General features: G+C 45.6%; 1 protein-coding gene across 6 annotated transcripts in view; it reads left to right on the top strand.

Annotated features, from left to right (window-relative positions):
- The first annotated feature begins 6734 nt into the window (after positions 1 to 6734).
- The window catches only part of Accs (1-aminocyclopropane-1-carboxylate synthase homolog (inactive)), a 17631-nt gene continuing 12720 nt past the window's right edge, over positions 6735 to 11645 (top strand). For 2 of the 6 annotated variants that reach the window (XM_031371109.1, XM_031371105.1), the window contains exons 1-3: positions 6735 to 6919; positions 8708 to 8998; positions 11072 to 11131. In XM_031371109.1, the coding sequence (XP_031226969.1) occupies positions 8708 to 8998; positions 11072 to 11131 (351 nt within the window). In that variant the 5' untranslated portion in view covers positions 6735 to 6919. Of the gene's footprint in view, positions 7326 to 7353; positions 7734 to 8707; positions 8999 to 11071; positions 11132 to 11645 lie in introns of those variants that run through there. The other 4 variants (XM_031371111.1, XM_031371110.1, XM_031371107.1 and 1 more) reach the window with 4 other exon arrangements.

Below are 11645 nucleotides of genomic sequence, written 5' to 3'. Positions count from 1 at the left end.
TTGTTTTGTTCTAAGTCCTTTGGAAAGCTTGCATGTGATGAGAAATCTGGGGTGATATCCCAGAGGGTAAGAGTGCTTTGCTCTGCAAGCATGAGGACCTGAGTTCAAATCCCAGGCACTGAATCCCATGAGTAAAAACCTAGGCATGGCTTTGAGTACCTGTATCCTCAGCACTGGAGGAGTGGGGCACACACAGGTGCACCATAACATCTCATTAGCAATCAAGTCTAGCCAAAATGGTAAGAAATTCCTTCTCAGTGCAACAAGGTTGAAAGCCTTAGAGGAAGATCTTGAGGTCCTGTTCTGACTTCCCCATGTGCCCATGTGGACATGCACGCACTCATGCATACTCAGCATATACACTCATACTCTTGCACACACTCTCACACACTCATATATACTCACACACACACACTCACATACCCATATACACTCACATATACACTCACTACACACACTCACACATACTCACACACACACTCACATACCCATATATACTTACATATACACACTCACATACACTCACATACACACTCACACACTCATACCCAATCACATACATACTCTCACACACTCATGGACACACACACACACACACTCTCTCCTGTCTGTGGCAGGCCTGTAAGGAAGGGAAGGCATGACTCGTAGCCAGATGCTAAAGGAGCACTATGTGTTAGTTGTATCATCTTTATAAGCTCACAATCTTCCATCCCTATGAATGGCTGAAGGACTGGATTGGGTATTATGGGTATTTCTACATTCAAATGTCAGAGATCTTCCAAAAGGTTTTAGGACAAATCTTGGAATATGAGTTTGTTCAGGCAGCTATAATAAAATGCCAGAAACTTATAAAGAATGAAAATCTGTTTCTTACAGTTCTAGAAGCTGAAAAGTCCAAGAACCCAATAGATGAGTGTCTGGTGGGGCCCACCTTCTTTCTTCCTGTGACATCACATGACTGGAGGGCTGAGGCTCCCTCTGCTTTCATGATCTGATCACTTTCCAAGGGTTCTACCTGATAGCTGCCATTTTAGGGATGATGATTTCACATATGAATTTCAGGGTTGACGATCATAGACCCCAGGTCCCAGAACTGAGGTTTTCCATTCCCATCTCTTGACATTCCTGCTGTTCAAGTTACGCCCACCTGAGCTTCTGTGAAGCAGTTTCCCACTGGAGGCTGTGAAATGCACAGAGCAGAGAGTCAGAACCTTTTGTGGAAGATGGAAAAGCTTCTCCTACTCACTGATAGCCTTGTTAGTCATGCGGGTTTGTGTCTATATGCATTCCTCTGGGAACAGGCTTGCCCCATCTCTCTTTGTCTTTCTATACAACTCAGTCTGGCGTTGAACATACATCATCTTCCTCAGCATCCCTGGTGCTAGGATTACAGGAATCTGTCACTAGCCTGGTAGGTCCTCACCCTCATCTTCCCCTTCCTTCTCCTCTTCCTCCTTTGCTTTTTTTTAAATTCAATCAACAATGGGAAGTATATTGCTTTTCTCAAATCAAATTAAGAGTTTATTTTGGCTCCTGGTTTGAGGCTCCCATGCAGCACAGTGAAGAAACAAAGCTGTGGCGTGGAGTGCACTTTAGCTGTAGCAGCAGAACCTGGGGCAGTACATTGCATCCACATCCAGGAAGCAGAGATGGATGCTGCTGCTCACCTCACTTTCTCCTCTTATTCAGTCTGGGCCCCCAGACTTTGGGATGGTGCTACACACACTGAGGGTCACTCTTCCTAAGTTAATCCTCTCTGGAAATAAACTCAAGACACACCCAGAGTGTGTCTTGATGGTTCTAAATCCTGTCAAGCTGATTACAGAAATGAACTATCACAGAAAGTAGTTTAATAAATCCTGATTCTTCAGAGTTTATTGTGCTAGATAATGTTCTTTAGAGACTGGTTTTGAACCGGGTATGGTGGTATATACCTATAACCCTAGTACTCAAGAGGCTGAAGTAGAAGAATTGGGGATTTAAGGTCAGCCAGGGTTATATATATATAACCCCCCCACACACACACACCACACACCACAAATGAAACAAAATAGCAAATAATCACACCATTTCATTTATGCTAAGGGTGTTTCTTTCCAGTCAGACTTTTCAGTTTAATATATACTTGTGATCATATATATATATATATATATATATATATATATATATATATATATCATATGTATCTCAGCCAGAAAGGGAATTCATTGGAAGAGCCCAGGGGACCAGAAGCACTCTCAGGATCTTTACAAAGGAAGTTAGCAGTCTCACTGGCATGGGATGGAAGAAATCATGCCTCCCGTGGAAGCATTAATCTGTTTCTGAGTTGTTCAATTTAGTATTCAGATGGAGGGCTGGCTAGATGGCTTAGTGAGTGAAGGCACCTGCTACCAAGCCTGATGACCTGAGTTTGATCCCCAAGCCTCACACAATGGAAGGGAAGAAACGACTTTCGTAAGTTGTTCTCTGACCTCCCCATGCATATAATGACACATGCCCAAAGTAAATAAATGTAATAAAAAAAAAGTTGTCTGTTTTTGTAAAGTTCTGGACATTTCACTTTCTTGTTAACATTTGCTGTTTGTTTTAGTTATTTTTTTCATTGCTATGACAACCACCTGAGAAAAGTGATTTGAGAGCAGAAAGGGCAGGCAGAGTGGCCCGTAGTGGCATCTGCCTGCAAGACCCCAGACATGGGAGGCAGAAGCAGAATGAACACTACATGTCTGAGGCCAGCCTGAATTATCTAGGAGGGCCCAGGCCAGTAAAGCTACCTAGTGACACAGCAAGATTTTGTCTCATGGCTTTGATGGTTAATCTTTTTTTATTAGATATTTTCTTTATTTACATGTCATATGATATCTCCTTTCCCAGTTTCCCCTCCGAAAAAAAGAAAAAAAAATACAACCCTGTTCTCTCCCCGCTCCCCCTGCTCACTAACCCACCCTCTCCGATTTCCTGACCTTGGCATTCCCCTACACTGGGGCATAGAACCTTCACAGGACCAAGGGCCTCTACTCCCAATGATGACAGACTAGGCCATCCTCTGATATATATATGCTGCTGGAGCCATTAGTCCCACCATGTGTACTCTTTGGTTGGTGATTTAGTCCCTGGGAGCTCGGAGGGTACTAGTTAGTTCATATTGTTGTTCGTCTTAAGAGGCTGCAAACCCTTCAGCTCCTTGGGTCCTTTCTCTAGCTCCTTCATTAGGGACTCTGTGCTCAGTCCAATGGATGGCTGTGAGCTTCTACTTCTGTATTAGTCAGGTACTGTCAGAGCCCCTCAGGAGACAGCTATATCAGGCTCCTGTCAGTCAGCACTTGCTGACAACCACAATAGTGTCTGGATTTGATGATTGAATATGGGAAGGATTCCCAGGTGGAACAGTCTCGCGATTGTCATCCTGAGTGAGGTACCCCAATCACAAAAGAATACAAATGGTATGCATTCTCTGATAAGTGGATATTAGCCCAGAAGATCGGAATACACAAAGTACAATCCACAAACCACAAGAAACTCAAGAAGAAGGAAGACCAAAGTGTGGATACTTTGTTCCTTCTTAAAAGGGGGAACAAAATACCCATGGAAAGAGTTGCAGAGACAAAATATGGAGCAGAGACTGAATGATGGTTAATCTTGATTGGCAATTTGACCAGATCTGGAATCCACTAGGGGGCAAGTGAGCTTTTCTTGATTGGGTTAATTGGAGATGGGAAGATCCACCCTATGTGTGGGTGGCACACTGTGGTGGCCAGCAGAGGGAGAAGCTCTAGCTCTTCTGCCTGCTTGCCTCTGTGCCTCACTGGTGAATTTCCTCAGCTTTCAAGCCATCTACCCTGCTACTGCCTCTGCTACTGTATTACCACCACCCTTCATGAACATCAGAGCCAAACCTCTTCAGCCTTCTAATGTGGGCTGATGACCAGTGGCTCTCCCAGAATCCTCCAGGCCTTCAGTAATAGGGTTCTGTGGAGGAAAAGAACTAATGGAATATATAGTCATCTAAATTCACATATTCATGTATAATATTTATCAGCATGACTTATAGGGGGTGACCCACCTAACACAACAGTGGCACGCTCTTGATGGAAAGTCCAAGAATCCAGTAGCTGCTCGGTCCACAAGGCTGGTGTCTTTTTTTTTTTTTTTCGAGACAGGGTTTCTCTGTGTAGCTCTGGCTGTCCTGGAACTCACTCTGTAGACCAGGCTGGCCCCGAACTCAGAAATCCGCCTGCCTCTGCCTCCCAAGTGCTGGGATTAAAGGCGTGCGCCACCACCGCCCAGCAAGGCTGGTGTCTTAGCTGGTCTTCAGTACACTTCAGAATTCCCCAAAAGAAGGCACTAGTGCCAGTGACGGAGGCCTTCAGCAGAAGGTTAAATATGTGAACTTGCCAGCAAGAAGGGGGCAAGCTGGAAAAAGCAAAAGTTTCTTTCTTCCATGATCCTTATAGAGGCTCTGACAAGGTGTGGCCCAGATTTAAGGTGGGTCTTCCATCCTCAAATGATCCAGTTAACTAAAAATTGCTTCCAGATGTGCCCAGCTGCTTGGACTTTTCGTTAATTCCAGATGTAGTCAAGCTGACAGCCAAGAATAGCCATCACAAGTCTACCCCTTGTCATCTTGACACACCATCACCTCTTAAACCATGCTTAATTCCTAAGTGAAAAAATAAGGTCATGACTAACTCTAACATGATGTAACCATCTCATGTACAGCCATAAACACATTTATGCATTTTACAACAGGTGGCAATATTCCCTTCAGGGATATTCCTTTAGTATCTCATAACTTAAATATGATTACCACTGACATTATCTTACTTGATGTTAGCATTATATGATAAGGAAATTGACAAAAGAAAACAAATATCTGTACAAACACATTCTTACCACAATATGACAGAAACATTCTTATTGATCATGATCCTCACTTCAGCAGTCTTAGCTGGTATTTATAACTACCTTCCTCTCCTACCTTTCTGTATTTTCTCTATCCTCAGTGAGCACCTCAACAGGTCTTGGTATCTTTCCTGGAAGAGTGACCCATACCATCATTTCTGAAGGGTCTGTGCCCTTTGCCATGTCAGATATTTACATTCCAATTCAGAACAGTCACAAAATTACAGTTATGAAGTAGCAACAAAATATTTAATAGCCTTTAATAGTCAAGGATCACCACAACATGAGGAACTAACTATATTAAAGATTTTTAGCCTTAGGAAGGTTGAGAACCACCATCCTAAAGGATCTCCTACACTCCAGATATAGTCTTTCTTATCTTTGTTGTAGAGAAGCAATCCTAACACTGTTATTCCTTTCTTGGCCTGTTGACTTAAGAGCATCAGACACTCAAAGTGGCCATGGGGAAGCCCTCGATTCCAGTTCAGTTCGATGTTTATTGTGTCTCCAGGCAACAGTGCTCCCTTATCTGAACCCAAAACTTCTAGGCCAGCAGAACTCAGGGTTTCAGAAAAAGGGAGCAACAACAATTCCTAGTGAGTTATTAGGGGGTGATAATGAGTGGAACTGTTACTTTTTCAACTCCTTGATTCCTGTGTATCTTGGCGATGGGAGAAACCATAGTATTGGAAGATGATTACTTCTGTGTTAGTCACTGTTCTATTGCTGTGATGAAATGCTATGACCAAGGACACTTATAAAAAGGAGCATTTACTTGGGGGCTTGCTTACAGTTTCAGAGGGTTAGCTCACAGCCATTATGATGGGGAGTGTGGCCACAGGCAGGCATGGTGCTGGAGCAGTAGCTAAGAACTTACATGATCCTCAGGCAGAAGGCAGAGATATTGACTGGGCTTGGCTTTTGAAAGCTCAAAGGCCATTTTCAGTGACATACATTTGCCCACAGAGGCACACGTTCTAATCCTTAAACAGTCCACCAACTGGGGACCAAATATTCAAAACCATAAGCCTATGGGGTCCATTCTCATCCAAACCACCACACCTCCAGTGACAGGCTGGAACTACTGAGGCATGCTACCTTGTCAACTTAGCAGTCACTGGCTTTTAGTGTGATCACCTGTGTGAGCATAGCCATTGTTGAACTACCTAGATCATGCTCCTGCCCTCATTTGAGAAGCTTATAGGTAACAGTATTATATTTGCATAGGTCATGATTTATCAGTCTAAGTCTCATGGTTTATGTTTGACAAGAGGTTGTTTCCTTGCATAACTATAAGAGGTGGAGTTATTCGATTTGGTATTTGCATTCAATTTAGCATTCCTGGAGGCACACAATGAAAACGACTTACAACTTTTTGTTGCCTTCTTGCTTTGGTTTTCTGGTACCCGGAACTGAACCTTTTCCTTTGTCTCCTCACATCTCTAAAAATCTACTTAGTATAGAGTGGAATTCAAAGAAGCCCCCCCACCCCCTTTGAGAGCTATTCATCCCTGTGTGACCCTATGGCTATATGAATATACATATACATATCGATACATTTCTATTTTTCTTTTGTAAATCTTTTATTCCTCTAAGAATTTCCGGGGCTTGAGAGAAGCCTTTACAAATAGAGAACGGGGAGATCTCATGATTAGGGTGATGCCCAGAAAGAACAGTGTTTCAGAGGGGAAGAAACTTACAATGGTCAAATGGCTCTGAGACCAAGAGTGTCCGAAATGCTGGAGGGATCTGAGCTCAGCCAATGAGAGAAGGGATAGGAGTGGGCGTGGTCTTGTCTTGACCAAGATCCTCCACCTCTCTGTTCCTTTCCCTTTTCTGAGACTCCAGTTTCTGGCAGACAGGGAAGTGCTGAAGACCAGCCCTTCCTCTTCTGCGACCAGGAGTCAGGGCACGGACTCCTTCCTTGTGTTCCCGCCCGGTCGCCAGGGGGCAGGCTGCTCCAGTGTCACGGAAGTCCGGTCCCGAGAAAACCGCGCGTGAAAACCCAAGGTCCAAAGTAGGTGCTGTATCCGCCACTGTGCACCAAAGGGGCCGGGTATGCTCCCCGTTGCTCTTGATCGCTTCCTGCCCTTAGGTCTGGAAGTCCTGAGTGCTATTACACTACGATCTCTGTGGTCCTGGAAAACCCGGGCGGGCCCTGCAGACCGTTCCGTCTTGGTTGCCAGCAGTGGGCTGGTGAGATCGCTAGGCCGGATTGACTGCAGCGCCTTGCGCTCCTGCTGGGGTCTGGTTGCACTTAGGTCTATGCCACGTCGTCCACAGCCCGGGCACTCGGTGGTGTTCTTCCTCGGAGCAGGCGTGGGCTCTGCCCAAGTCCCGCCACCTTGAGGAGGACCCCAAGATTTGCAAAGCAAAAGTAAACTGCGAGGGCATTTTCTGTGTCCCCATCAGCCATCTACCAAGTAAGACTTGTACCTTAAGACAGGGAAATCAGAGAGCATTTGTGATAGTGATTCATGTTTCAGATTTTGGCCAACAGCCAGAGTTTGGTATGTCCTTTATCGCCCTCAGATCCTCTGTTACTTTTTGAGGTGGTTATTGGCTCCACCAGAGCACAGGTGCGGCATGACAGAGGGATGCTTAGAAAGCCCCTACATTTTGGTGAGCAGGAGACCCTCCTCTGGGGCCCTTGTCTCCTTTGTGAGGAGAGACAGGATCCAGGAGTGTCTGCCCTTGTGACTCCTACTCCCGCTTCACCCCCACCCCCCCCAGTTCCTACCCGCCAACTGCTCCTGACCACCTATCACACAAGAGGTCCAGAACCATAGCAGTGATCTGCCTGGGAAATAGCCTGGTATTTTGAAATTGAGGTGAGCAAGCATGGGGAAAGATTGCTGGTGACCCCCGAAGTTGAAGAACGAGAAACAAATGTAGAAGTGGAGCGAGCTAAGGCTACAGTAGATTAGCTTTGTTTATATGTAGCAAGCATGGTGTGGTACTCATAGGCCCTCAACAGATTGTGTTTGTTGATGTGTTTAACTGGATAAGGACTCAAGGGATGATACACAACTTGCAAGAAGAGGGAGATATCTTAGTTCCAGCTACTAGGGAGGCTGAGAAAGAAGGATCACTTGAGGCCAAGAGTTCAAGGCCAGCAATGGGCAACCTCAGGGGGAAAAAGGAAAGAAAGAGAGAGAGAGAGAGAGAGAGAGAGAGAGAGAGAGAGAGAGAGAGAGAGAGGAGGGCAACCAGCCTAGGCAGTAAAGTGTTCAGTCAATTAAATGCTTTTCTTGCCTTGCAGTCATGAGCACCTGAGTTTTATCCCCAGAACCCAAATAAAAATGGCCAGATGTTCACTCCTCATAATTACAGAGCTGGGGAGATGGAGGCAGGCAGGTCTTTGGGGTTTTTGTTTGTTTGTTTGTTTTATTTTTTGTTTTTTGTTTTTTGTTTTTGTTTTTCTGAGACAGGGTTTCTCTGTGGAGCCCTGGCTGTCCTGGAACTCACTCTGTAGACCAGGCTGGCCTTGAACTCAGAAATCTGCTTGCCTCTGCCTCCCAAGTGCTGGGATTAGAGGTGTGTGCTACCACTGCCCGGCTAGGTCTCTGGGTCTTACTGGCTAGCAAGTCTATCCTAATCTGCAAACTTTAGGGCCTAGTGAGGAAACCCTGTCTCAAAACACAAAAGTGGACAGCTCCCAAAACAACACCAGAGGATGTTCTTGGGCCTATACATAAACAGACAGACAGACAGACAGACAGACAGACAGACACACACACACACACACACACACACACACACACACACACACACACACGCAGGCTGTGCATTTGTGTTTTGGCAGATGTTCTGTCTTACTCAGAAGGAATCCACAGCACCTACTACCTGCACAGGCTCAACCTCCACTCAGGACATGGAAAGTGGCTACGGTGATGGTCTTCAAGGAGAATGCCTCAGAAAACCAGACCAGAAGCAGCCCAAACTCTATGGAGTGGGTGATCCCACGGCCACGTTCTCTTCTGACAGCTCCTGCCTGTCCTCTAGAGGAAGAGTCATCAAATGGTTCTGGGACTCGGCTGAGGAGGGCTACAGGACCTACCACATGGATGAGTATGATGAAGACAAGAACCCCAGTGTGAGTGAAGACCCCTCCCCATTGGGACCCAAGAGCAAACTAGCTGCAGAACACTCAGCACCCAGCTTGCTCTTGCTGGGTTGGAGTTGTGATCCCCTGGCTCCAAGATGGCTGTTAATGTCTGCTCTATACACAGTTCATCTCTGAGATGAGCTGGTAATGTCTGCTCTGTAAGAGTCAACATTAAGTGGGACCAGGGATGTGAAATTAACAGTACTTGTCATATAGTACACTTGATAAATAGTAGCTGCTGTTATTATTCTTATTACCTGCCTTGATTATCGTAATCTATTATACATCATAGTTTGGCAGGTCAAAGAGCTACACAATAACACTTATTAATGGTTTTGATCTATTGAGTATCAATCAGGTATTAGCGACTATTCTAGGCACTGGTGTCATACCTGAGATCAAAACTCAAACCCTGCCTTGTGTATTTATATTTTAGTTGAGATAGGCAGAAAAAACATACACATAGCATTTACTGAGAGGTACTGCAGAGAAAATGAAGACAGGGTGAGGGAGACAGAGGATGATGGCGGGCTGGGAAATGCTGCTATTTGACGTAGGATATCAGAAGGCAACTTTATTCTGGTGACATTAGAACAAATCCTTGGGGGAAAAAAGCGAGAGATATTGTGCTAGTTATCCATTGCTGTAACAAACCATCCCACGTATTAGTAACTTAAGTAGCAAACAAACATTTCCCAGGTGGGTAGTTTCCATCACAGTGCCCTGAAGTTGATGTTCTAATTGAATCTGAAGGCTTGCCTGGATGGTGGGCCATGAACAGGTGAGAGGCTCCATCTCCACATTCACCTATGTGACTCTTGGTGAGCATCTGTTCCTGTCCACATGGACTTCTCCCCAGGACTGCCTCAGATATATATGACAGCTGGTTCTCTCCAGGACAGACAGAATAGGAAACTCTTAGTACCCAAGACAGAAGCCACATGCTTTTATGACCTAAGCTTAGAAGTGACATTCCATCAGTTCTGCATGTTCTTTTCATCAAATGCAGCAGGCAGATTCAGTCTCTATGCAGGGTGACATGGTAGGGGCTACCCATCCCCAGAAGCCATGCAGCTTCAAGAACAGCTAGGACAAAGGCCCCAGACTGGATCAGGTCAGCAGACAGCAAAGGGACCAAGTGGGCTGCAGTAAAGCCAGAGTGGTGGGTGATGAGTTCAGAAAGGCTTTGGATTTTGTAGGGACCCAGGGGACTTGGTAAATGGGAAAGGGTATGAAGTGTTCAGGAGAGGAGCAGGGTGTATAATGCAGCTTCAATAAGACACTATAGGGTCTTCATATGGAGTCCATATGAAAATCTGATGACAGGTGGGGGAGTGGACAGGAGAGGAGGTGGGATCACACTATTGCAGTGATCTGGACAGGAATCGTGATGGCTCTCATTAGGAGTTGGGTTGTCTGCCTGTGGAAGAAACGGTTTGCTTCCCAGGGGTGGCAAGCACTGCCTTGTATGTGTCTAGCTCCCAGCTCATTCGCATTTAATGGTTTTGTCTTTCCTGCTTCCTTCACTGCTCACAGAAGGCAGGGGTCAGGAGTCCGTGCTCTTCATTAGGATTAACACCTATGGAGAGGCAGCCAGATGTTGTGTCCTGTTAGCTGGGTCCCCTAGGGAACCATTTACAATGGCATGGGGGCTGTCCCCCACTCTTCTTTTGTTCCCAGCAGAGTGTGATTTATAATGTTTTTGGAGAGACACTGTGATGTCTTGGGCATAAATCTTTCTTTAGGGAGCTAGCTTTCGGCAGGGAGCTGTACCCTGATCCCTGGGGCATGGGGCAGAAATTGAGTGGTTTTCAAAGGGTAGGGGAGTGCTGGAAAGAGACATGGGACTTCAAGAAGCGAGACCTTCCAGGTGGAGTGTTGGGAAGGCTCTTGCCAGAGATGATATTTGGATGGTGTTGGAAATGAGGCATAGTGAGTGCCCAGCTTGAACAAAGACAAGGAGGGATGGCAGGAGGGTGGCTTGGTGCCCACTCTGCTGTCTGTGGGTTCCTCAGGCCCCTTGCTGGAACTGCTTACCCTGCCTCTACCCTTTGTCTGCAGGGCATCATTAACTTGGGCACCAGTGAAAACAAACTCTGCTTTGACCTTCTGTCCTGGCGGGTGAGTATGGGGGCTGGGCATCACCAACTCCAGGGGTTTCTTGAATGCTTTGCCATAGTAGTTTGCTGCATGCCTCAGTAGCCCCGACTTAAGAGCTGGGGGACATGGATTCCAGATTTGCTTTGGGAAACAACTTCACTCTCCTCTCCCCTCCCTTCCCTTCCCCTCCCTCACCTTCCCTACCCAGTCTACCAATAGAACTATATCCATCCCTGGCCCTTAAAGTTTATTTTTCTTCACTGGAGATTGAACATTTACATAGTCTAGGCAAGCCAAACTTCACTCTCTGCCTTCTTAACTTTTTTATTTTGAGACAAGGTCTAAGTTACCCAGGCTGATCTTGAACTTATTCTACAGTCTGCAGTCTGCAGGTCTAGAATTTTCAAGGCCTCCTACTTTAGCCTCCAGTGTAGCTGGGTGCACTACCAGGCTTGGCTTCTATGATTGTTTCTAATCCAGCTTGCAAAATTCCTTAATATTTCATCGTATTTCTTTTTTTTTTTTTTTTTTTTTT

Source organism: Mastomys coucha, unplaced genomic scaffold (genome assembly GCF_008632895.1).
Source record: "Mastomys coucha isolate ucsf_1 unplaced genomic scaffold, UCSF_Mcou_1 pScaffold15, whole genome shotgun sequence".
NCBI classification, from domain to species: domain Eukaryota; kingdom Metazoa; phylum Chordata; class Mammalia; order Rodentia; family Muridae; genus Mastomys; species Mastomys coucha.
The sequence above is the reverse complement of the archived record's forward strand: the minus strand, read 5'-3'. Positions and strand labels throughout refer to the sequence as shown.